The sequence below is a fragment of the Erythranthe guttata genome, chromosome 11, assembly GCF_056151865.1.
Source record: "Erythranthe guttata isolate IM_541 chromosome 11, IM_541, whole genome shotgun sequence".
In the NCBI taxonomy this organism is placed as follows: domain Eukaryota; kingdom Viridiplantae; phylum Streptophyta; class Magnoliopsida; order Lamiales; family Phrymaceae; genus Erythranthe; species Erythranthe guttata.
The window spans coordinates 7,917,052-7,928,281 of NC_142543.1; the positions used below are offsets into that span (position 1 = coordinate 7,917,052).

General features: G+C 36.3%; 1 protein-coding gene and 1 non-coding gene across 2 annotated transcripts; one reads left to right on the plus strand and one right to left on the minus strand.

Moving 5' to 3' along the window:
• Positions 1–3,035: 3,035 nt before the first annotated feature.
• LOC148766917 (U6 spliceosomal RNA) lies at positions 3,036–3,143 on the plus strand. The gene has a single exon (XR_016034582.1). It is a non-coding gene; the product is annotated as a U6 spliceosomal RNA (small nuclear RNA).
• A 3,988-nt stretch (positions 3,144–7,131) lies between these two features.
• On the minus strand, positions 7,132–9,854 carry LOC148766918 (uncharacterized). Its single transcript, XM_088825860.1, has 2 exons — positions 8,391–9,854; positions 7,132–7,161 (listed from the first exon to the last, which is right to left on the minus strand). The coding sequence occupies exons 1-2, from the start codon at positions 9,852–9,854 to the stop codon at positions 7,132–7,134; spliced, it is 1,494 nt and encodes a 497-aa protein (XP_088681986.1).
• Positions 9,855–11,230: the final 1,376 nt, after the last annotated feature.

Here is an 11,230-nt window from a genome sequence, read left to right on the forward strand (position 1 = left end):
GCGCTAATGAAACACGAACAATAATACTAGAACTTGAATACGCATCACTAAAGATGTAGAACAACACTCGCACATAAATACATGAACAATAATACACGTACAAAACAATGCACAAACGTAGTCGCGCAAAAGTGCATGCGCACAAAGGATCATGAAAACACGAACTACAATACTTGGTTATGAATACGAATCACCAATCATGCACAAAAACACTCGCACTAAAAAACTGCACAAACATACACGTACAAAACAACGCAAAAAAGCACTCGCGCAAAAGTGCAAGCGCAAAAGCGCTAACGATAACACGACCTACAACATTAGAACTTGAATAAGCATCACCAAACATGCACAAAAAATCACATACAAAACAATACACAAAGTACTTGTTAAAAAGTGCATGCTAAAAAGTGGTAATGTAAACACTAACCACAATACTACGGCATGAGTACACATGATGGAAGAACAAAGAAACTCGAACATAAAAATATGAACAAAAAACACACGTACAAAACAGTGCGCAACAGTATTCGCGCAAAAACGCTGATGAAGCACGAACTACAATACTAGGACATAAATAGGCATGAACAAACATGTCCAAAAACACTCGCACTAAACAAAATGCACACACATGCACGTACAAAACAATGCATAAAAGCACTCGTGCAAAAGTGCATGCTCAAAAGAGCCAACGAAAACACAAACTACAGTACTTGAACTTGAATAAGCATCACTAAAGATGCACGAAGACACTGGCACATGAAAACATGCACAAAAATTAACATACGAAAGAATACAAAAAAGTACTTGTGCAAAAGTGCATGCGCAAAACGAAAATTAAAAAACGAACTACAATACTAAGACATGATTGCGCATCATGAAATAAAAAAGAAACTCGTACATAAATACATGAAGAAAAATGCATGTACAAAACAATGCACAACAATAATCACGCAAAATTGCATACGTACAAACGCTCATGAAAAAACGAACCACAATACTAGGGCATGAATACACATCCACAAACTTGCACAAAAAAACTTGAACTAAATAAAATGGACAAACATATACCTACAAAACTATGCACAAAAGCACTCGCGAAAGTGCATGCGCAAAGCGCTAACGAAAACACGGACTACAGTACTAGAGCTTGTATAAGCATCACCAAGCATGCACAAAGACACTTGCACGAGAAAACGTACACAAAAATTCATATAAAAAACAATACACAAAAGTATTCGTGCAAAAGTGCATGCGCAAAAACGGTAATGAAAACACGAACTACAATACTAGGACATGAATACGTATCAAGGAAGCACAAACAAACTCACTCGCATATCAAAACATGAACAAAAATGCAAGTGAAAAACAACGTATAACAGTACTCGCGCAAAAACGCTCATGAAACACGAACTACAATACTAGTACACAAATAGGCATGAACAAACTTGCACAAAAGCACTAACACTTAACAAAATGCACACACATACACGTATAAAAAATGCATCGAAGCACTCCCGCAAAAGTACATGCGCAAAAGTGCTAATGAAAACACGAACTATATTACTAGAACTTGAATACACATCACCAAACATGCACAAAAATACACGTTCAAAATAATGCACAAAAGTACTCGTGCAAAAGTACACGCGCATAACACAAATTAAAACACGAACTACGACACTATGACATAAATACGCATCAAGAAATCACAAAGGAACTCACACATAAATACATGAACAAAAATACACGTACAAAACAATGAACAACAGTAATTGCACAAAAAAGAATGCGCCCAAATGCTCATGAAAACACGAAGTACAGTACTAGGGCATGAATTCACATAAAAAAACATGCACAAAAACACTTGCACTAATAGAAATGCACAAACATACACGTACAAAACAATGCAAAAAAACACTTGCGCAAATACATCATCAACAAGCATGCACAAAAACACTCGCACTAATCAAAATACATAAACATACACGTACAAAACAATGTAAAAGCGGTAACGAAAACACGAACTACAATACTAGGACATGAATACTCATCAAGGAAGCACAAACAAACTCACTCGCTGATGAAAACATGAACAAAAATGCACGTACAAAACAATGTAAAACAATACTTGCGAAAAAATGCTCATGAAACACGAACTACATTTCTAGGACATCAATAGGCATGAACAAACATGCACAAAAACACTCGCATGTAACAAAATGCACACACATACACGTACAAAACAATGCACAAAAGCACTCACGCAAAAGTGCATGCGCAAAAAAGCTAATGAATACATAAACTAGAATACTAGAACTTGATTACGCATCACCAAACATGCATAAAGACACTCACACATGAAAACATGCACAAAAATATACGTAGAAAATAATGCACAAAAGTAGTCGTGCAAAAGTGCATGCACACAACGAAAATTAAAACACGAATTAGTATACTAGGACATGAATACGCATTAAGAAATCACAAAGAAACTCGCACATAAATACATGAACGAAAATACACATACAAAACATTGCACAACAGTAATATTGCAAAAGTGCATGCGCACAAACGCTCATGAAAACACGAACTACAGTACTAGGGCATGAATACGCATCAACAAACATGCACAAAAAAAAGGCGCACAAAGAAAAAAAAATGCACAAACATGCACGCACAAAACTTTTCTTAGAAACACTCACACAAAAGTGCATGCTCAAAAGTGCTAACGGAAACACGAACGAATAAGCATCACCAAACATGCACAAGGACATTGGCACATGAAAACATGTACAAAATTCACATACAAAACAATACACAAAAGTACTCGTGCAAAAGTGCATGCGCAAAAACAGTAGCGAAAACACGAACTTCAATACTAGGACATGAACAAGGCCGGTCCGGTGTATTTGGGGCCCTGGGCAAAACATAAAATTGTGGCCCTAAATATTACGGGGTTCGGTACCCAAAAAAAGTATAATAATACAGGATTCAGCACAATATCTCCGATTTTTTTGAAAAATATGTATGTAAAATATAAACATATTTAATAATAAAATTATAAAATTGGGACGGTATCAAGAAGATTAGCATGGGCTTGCGCAAGGATGAGACCTTTAAATCGAGATATGGTCCAAATTTTTATGGTAATCAAGTTTTTTAATGGGTTTGCCTCATTATGAAATAGTGTTTTTTAGCCAATTGTTTTTTTTAATAAAATTATATTAGAGAAAAAAAAATACTTTGACAAAACTAGTTTAAAGTTAGGAAATAAAAAACCAACAATGATTAAAAAAACAATTAAAGTATAAATTATAGAAAAACAGAAACATAAAATGATACTCGGGTTCAACAATGAGAAAATAAAATTGGAGTAAAAAGACATAAATGGAGAAAGTGGGGGTGAGATTTAAAAATTAAAGAAATTGGGTAAAAACATTTGTGGAGAGGGGAGGGAGTTCAAAAGTCAAAATTAAATAAAAATGATGGTCTTTCTTGTTAGCAGAAGAAATGAGGGCTGAAAATAGAAATAGGAATTCAAATGGGCCCCATTTATAAAAATATCTACTAATATATAATTAAAAATATGGGGCCCCATTTACAAATGTGCCCTGGGCCTGGGCCCCGCTCGCCCTGGTCCAGGGCCGGCCCTGGACATGAATACACATCAATGAAGCACAAAGAAACTCGCATGCAAAAACATGAACAAAAATACACGTACAAAACTATGCACAATAGTACTCGTGCAAAAACGCTCATGAAACATGCGAAGTACAATACTAGGACGAACATAACTAGGCATGAATAAACTTGCCCAAACACACTCGGACTAATCAAAATGAAGGAGAGATGCCGACGACGGGGATACCGTCGACGACGGCGGAGGGAACAACAGTGCCGATGTGGGTGCATAATAGAGAGAGAGAGAGAGAGAGAGAGAGAGAGAGAGAGAGAGAGAGAGAGAGAGAGAGAGAGAGAGAGAGAGAGAGAGAGAGAGAGAGAGAGAGAATAAGGAAAGAGGATTTGAAGATGTGTTAATTTAGGGTTAACTTAAAACTCTTGCCACGTTTATTCATTAAATATCGTCGCAATAATTAAAAATAGGCTAGTGGTTACGACGTTGTTTCACTTTCGTCGAACATAAGGTGGGATTATTTCATATCTGGCTCAAAATAAAAGCGGGATTTTTTTTTGGTGAATTTCATATTTTTAATAAATTTGACAAATATTGTGATGTTTTTCTCGTCTTTCGTCCAAACAGAAGCATGATTTTTTTTTGTCCATTCCTTTGCTACGTTTATAAATATTAATCGCAACTGTTTAAATGGGAATTAATTTTCCATAAAATGTTGCAACAATTTGTACATATTCGTTGCAGTAATACCGATTTTTTTATCAAATTTTTGGTTTTCAGCTGCAACGTTTCTATATTTAGTCGCGAATAATAAATTAAATATTCAATAGAAATGCAGCCAATTTCTTTATCCGTCGCAATGGTTTCATTTTAAAAGTTCAATTATTATTATATGCGACATTTTGTTAATATATCGTCGCAAATCAAGTAAGAAATTTGTTTTTGTGGACATTTGCGACGCTGGTTTAATTTTCGTTGCTATGTTGCAACGATTCTGTATATTCGTCGCAAGGGTTTTTCTATTTAGTTGGGTTTTTGCATGTTGCGATGTTTTCGATACTTTATCGTCGCAATATGGCGACAATATTAGAAACGTCGCAACAAAAGTGCATGCGCAAAAGCGCTAACGAAAACACAAACTACAATACTCGTACTTGAATAAGCATCACCAAACATGCACGAAGACACTCACACATGAAAACATGCACAAAAATTCACATACAAAACAATACAGATAGTACTTTTGCAAAAGTACATGCGCCAAAACAGTTACGAAAACACGCACTACAGTACTAGGACATGAATACGCATCAAGGAAGCGCAAAGAAACTCGCACATAAGAACATGAACAAAAATACACGTAAAAAACAATGCACAACAATACTCACTCAAAAAAACTCATGAAGCACGAACTACAATACTAGGACATAATTATGCTTAAATAAACATGCACAAAAACACTCGAACTTCCCACTCGAGAAGATGCTATTCCCACTTCTACTGATTAGACTGGCGGTGGTGGTGCAGCGGTGCGTATGTTGAAACTGTTTTCAGATCTGAAATTTCAGGTCTGCTCCGACTTCAATATCTTCGTAATTACTGACTAGATAGACAACTCCTTCAAAGGAATGGTATATCCATGAGTCGTGAAGCTATTGTCCAAATTTCACGTCCTAATACGAACCCCGTAAAACTTGTTAAGAGATCCAAATACGTTACGCGGAAGCAAGATCTAAACCTCCAAAACCAATGGAATCAAAGAGTGGAACCGCGACCTGTTGCTTATATAGAAGCAAAAACCTTGGTATGTGAAGATGCAACAATCAATTGTGAAACATTGATTGATAAGTCAGAGTTGATAGAATTTATTTCGTGCATATTAAATTATTTGTGTCAGATTCAGTTTTTCGTTACTATAGCGTGAAGTGTTGCAACAGTTCGTGAAACAGTTTGTAAAAACAGAAATAAACGAGACACAAATTTAATGTGGTTCCGATACAATTGTACCCTACATCCACGGGGACCTGCAAATAAAATTTACTAATTTTTAGTTTTACGAATACAATAGTAGGACTTAATCAAAATACAAAGACTCCCTCTTTGTTGACGCCGTTCTTGTATACTACGCTGAATTATAAATCTTCAATTTGCAGCACGTCCCTTGCTCCGCTCGGTTGAACTCCCTTCAACGCTTAATCCCTCAGTCGGCGGAGCGATCTCCTCCCGAGATCTGTTTAAGCCCCTCTCCCGAAGAACCGATCTTCTTTTTGTATAGAAGAAGCAAACTTGTGATAATCCTTGAATCTTGGTGTCTTCACCACAAAGTCTTGAAGCCGATATATTTTCTATCACGTATCAGAATGGAGCAATAAACACGAGCGCAAATAATATTTTCTATGTGAATTTTTCTCTCGATAAAAAGACTCCGGAAGAGCAACAAAGAACTAAGGAAACCAATTCCCATATCAAACAAGGAAACCAATTAATGACAATAACCACAATATTAAAAATTTGAAATTCCTTCTCTATTGGAGATACACGTTGAGGTGATTAATATGGAGAGATAATTTATTTCGTCTCAAATTATCTAATGTGATAACTAAGGAAAATATGTTCCTCATATTAATACACATCTCCATAAGATTCCACTTGGTGTTGTGGACTTAGAATCCCACCGAGATTCTAACACTCTCCCCCTTTGGCATTGATTGGTCAGAACATTTACTCCCCATAAATATATGATACCTGCATGAGCAAGGGTTAGCAAATTCAGAATAACATCTGCACATATAAACTGTTGCAACAGTTTATCAAACAGTTCAGCAGATAGTGTAAACCGTAAATAAACCATAGTTTCAAAATAAAAGGATATGTAGTAGCAGAAACAACTTCTCTTCACAATGCTCATTATTTGTCATGTATTCATGCATTCCTGCAATGTTCCCGCAACTGTTCGATGCACTGTAGCAACAGTTGTCGGAACTCCCCCTGTGTTCATGCCATCGGTACTGTTCTTTTCTCCCCCTTTCTGGGCAATCACCATGCATATATAAATCAACATGGACTAATGATCTTGATGTGTCGAGCAATCTGTTCAAACACTTAACAAAAAGATCAAACGATGAGAGAATCTTGAAAGTAAGTGAGAAGAATCACCATACATAACGTGCACACAAAATCACAAACTCACAAACTCAAAACCACACGATAATTGCAATGCGAAAATCAAAGAATAGTGATATCAAATCCAACATTAAATAACAAAGACTACAGACTTTGCCAAACTTCATACGAAACGTGGAAATGTGAGGAGTAAGCTCAATACATCCGGCTGCAACAAAAAAATTAAATTTAACCGGCACATAAACAAAAATCCCGTCTCTCTCTCTCTCCCTTTTTTTTTTTTTTTTTAAATAATGCCTAATGCAAGACAAGAGGTAAACATGAGAAATAAACATGAGTAAAGAGACATATGTGACTAGGATTTATGTTCACATTCACGATAAACGCAATCCCCAAAAATCCGACTGCCAATGCAACCAATAAACTTAATAATCCCAAGTAAAACACAAAGATGCTCTTATTAGGTAGCGAACACACACGTCTTATGGTAGTTTTTTCCCTTGAAAAACAGATCAATTAAAAGGAATGAGATTATAGTGGTCGTGCAATATGTAGTCCCCTGGGCTTTCTAATTGAGCCTTGTAGTGAGTGTTTGGTCAAGTGGTTTATTGGCTCGACTCAACTAGGCTTCAAACTAGTCACTGACCATATATATAATTTATATTGGCCGTGCAATATGTAGTCCCCTGGGCTTTCTAATTGAGCCTTGTAGCGAGCTTTCGACCACGTGATTTATTGACTCGACTAAAAAAGGCTTCGAACTATTCACTGACCAAATGGTTGTAGATATATATATTAGTAACAGTAGTACAAAAGAGTAGCTTTCACTCATTAAAAGAGGCAGTTTTTCCCTATAAAAAACATCCAACCATGAAAAGACTATTCAGAGAAATAAATAAGTTGGAGCCTTTTAAGTAATCATTTTGGGAATTGGTGAAGTTCTACCCCCACAAAGTTTAGAAGAACACGAAGTATCAAATTCACATTTGTCTCAATCATATGCAGTTTGCTTAATGCAGGTCCTATATGAGATGCAAAAAACATATGAAGTGTCCTACCACTAAAAGTTGCAAGTCTGGACACAGTGACTGTTGCAACAGTTCATGCAACGATTTTCGCAAGGAATCAAATCTCTGTGCATCAAGGGTTTTCGCAAAAGCATCAGTTAATTCATTCTCCGTTGCAGCATAATCAATTGAGACAACCCCCTTTTCGACCAAGCCCTTTATTAAACAATGACAAATATCAGTAAGCTTAGTTCTCGAATGCTGAATTGGATTCATAAACTTATTTTTCATATACAAATTATCACAATTCAGATTACCAAGTTTTTTATTCCCCAAACTAGCTTTGTCACCAGAACTATTGGAACAGTTAGTACTATCATCACACGATTTTAAAGAAGTAATGGCAGATAAACAATTAAGATCAAATTTCTTAACCCATATATTTTGTTGAGATTTATTCACTAAATCAACATTTATCTTGGGTTTTGAGACGACACAAAAGTGTGATCAATTTTAGCGGAAAATGGTGAGCGGCCCATTATTGTTTTTACCGTCTTCAAGTACTTAAAACACATGGGTCGTATATGACCAGGAACATGACAAAAATGAGAGGTAGGAAAAAAAACTTTTCTTTGAAATGGCTGTGTTGGTGCATCTGTCGCAACAGTCTGTGAAACAGTGGATTGCTTAACAAAATTGATTTTTCTTTTAGGATTTTCTTTCTGGTTCGATGCATCAGTAGATAGATGATTACCCCCTATACCTAGACGACCATAGTTTGGCTGATTTTTGTTCAAAATCTCATTCAAAGTAACTCTACCAGAATTAAACTTAGAAATAGCATCTTGAGTCTGAGTAAACTTAGCCTGCAAACTACTTGTTTCTTTATCTACTTTAATAGACATTTCCTCAAGAGTAGAAATTCTTACCTTCAACACCTTGTTTTTCTCTATGAGAACATGCTTATCCTTTTCAAGGCACTTATTTACCTCAGATACTTCGAGCCACTTCCGGTACATTTTTTCATATGTATTTTTAATCTCTTCCAGGGTTGGCTCTTCATCATCACTACTGCTCTCAGAGTCACCTGCAAAATTAAATGGTGAAGTCAGACTCTTGTTCTTTTCGGAAGATAATTCAACATACCTGAGTTCTGTTGGACAGACTGTTGCAACAGTTTCAGCGATAGTCTCTTTGCACTTGCTTATCTGAGTAGTACCACTGAATGCCATAAAGTTTGTGGTTTGATCTTCTTTGTTGTTCTCATCCTCATCAATATCCTCTTTATCACTCCAAACAGTGGTGAGTGACATCCTCTTTTTCTTCAAAGTGTTCGCACACTCGGCCTGAATATGTCCAAAACCCCCACACTCTCGACATTGCATTCTCCTAGACTTTGCATCATCAGAATAACTATTATTAGAAAACTTTATAAATTTTTTAGGGTTAACAGACTTACCTGATTGAGAGGAACTTCCTCTATTTTCAAGCTTTTGATGCAGGCTTTCGAGGTTATTTGACATAATTGCTAAGGATTCTTCAACATCAATGTCATACTCATGAAATGTTTGGTCTTGTGAGATGCCATGGGAAGCTTCAGCCTGGAATGCCACATTCTTAACCTTTTTCTTTTCTCGAATATTTTCTCTAAAATTCATTTCTTGGGTTTGCAGTTTACCCATGAGTTCATCTAGCTTCAGCGTATTGATATCCCTCACTTCTTCGATTGCTGCAACTCTGTAAGCAAATCTTTCTGGTAATGAACGTAGTGCCTTTCTTACCAACTTTGTTTCCGAGTATTGTTCACATAGTGCATACGATTCATTTGAAATGTCACACAGTTTAGCGTGAAAATCAGCAATCGTCTCGTCGTCCTCCATATGAAGACTCTCAAATCTTGTGGCTAGCATCTGCAACTTAGATGGTTTAACAGTTGATGTGCCTTCATACGTCACTTGTAGGATCTCCCATGCCCTTTTTGCTGATTCACACGATGCTATCAGGTTGAACTGATTGTCACCAACTCCACAGAAAATTGAGTTTATCGCCCTCGAGTTGTAATTGGCAAGTAATATCTCTTCATTAGTCATGCTTCTTCTGGTTTTACCGTTTGCATACCATCCGTTCCTTTAGCCATGGGCGGGGTCCAACCAGTCACGATAGCACGCCAAGCTCGTTCATCAACTGACTTGATGAACATCTTCATCTTCAATTTCCAGTAAGAGTAATTTGATCCATCCAAGAGAGGTGGTTGTACTGTAGACTCTCCTTCACGATGAAGCATATCTGCACAAAACAAATTAAAAAATTAAATCCCAAAATCTCACTAAGTGTATCTAGTGACAGACTCTTGATGCCAATTGATAGAATTTAATTCGTGCATATTAAATTATTTGTGTCAGATTCAGTTTTCCGTTACTGTTGCGTGAAATGTTGCAACAATTCGTGAAACAATTTGTAAAAACATAAATAAACGAGACACAAATTTAATGTGGTTCGGATACAATTGTACCCTACATCCACGGGGACCTGCAAATAATAAAATTTACTAATTTTTAGTTTTACGAATACAATAGTAGAACTTAATAAAAATACAAAGACTCCCTCTTTGTTGACGCCGTTCTTGTATACTACGCTGAATTATAAATCTTCAATTTGCAGCACGTCCCTTGCTCCGCACGGTTGAACTCCCTTGAATGCTGAATCCCTCAGTCGGCGTATCGATCTCCTCCCGAGATCTGTTTGAGCCCCTCTCCCGAAGAACCGATCTTCTTTTTGTATAGAAGAAGCAAACTTGTGATAATCCTTGAATCTTGGTGTCTTCACCACAAAGTCTTGAAGCGGATATATTTTCTATCACGTATCACAATGGAGCAATAAACACGAGAGCAAATAATATTTTCTATGTGAATTTTTCTCTCGATACTCTCCAAAAAGGCACACTGACAAATACGCTAGTGCTCATCTAGTTATACTTCCTTTGTTGAATAAAAGAGCCCTACAAAAGATTAAAGCCCATTAGGTTAATATTCAATCTTTACGTAAGGGAATAAGAGTTGTGAGATAAGGAAAGTCTTTGTCAAGGAAATTCCTTGTTCACACATGACTCACAATATTAAATAAATTAATGACAAAATAAGAGTTTAAAGCAATAGGAAAACTTCCCTAGCTTGAGAAAACACGTTTTCACACGTGTTGCAAATAAAGTCAGAATCCTCTCGGATTCTAACAAGAGTGAACGCACATAATCCTCCGATATGTTCGAAAAAGTTCGTAGAGAACGAAAGAGAATAATCTCTATTTAATAATCAAAATTCGTCCCTCATAAAAGGCCATATTGGCAACCTATTTATAAGTGCTAAAAAGACTATTTTTTCACAAGGAAAATGACTCCTACCAAAACTATAGTTACGAAACTAATAAATAAGAAAATTCTAAGCATTAAGAACTCTAAAATAATAAATAC

Excerpts from the sequence above, each read along its gene's own strand:
- LOC148766918 (XM_088825860.1), bottom strand. The coding sequence starts at position 9,854 with ATGACTAATGAAGAGATATTACTTGCCAATTACAACTCGAGGGCGATA. Across the intron at positions 7,162-8,390 it reads CACAGCCATTTCAAAGAAAA|TCGGATTTTTGGGGATTGCG; the intron begins GTTTTTTTTCCT and ends TTGCATTGGCAG.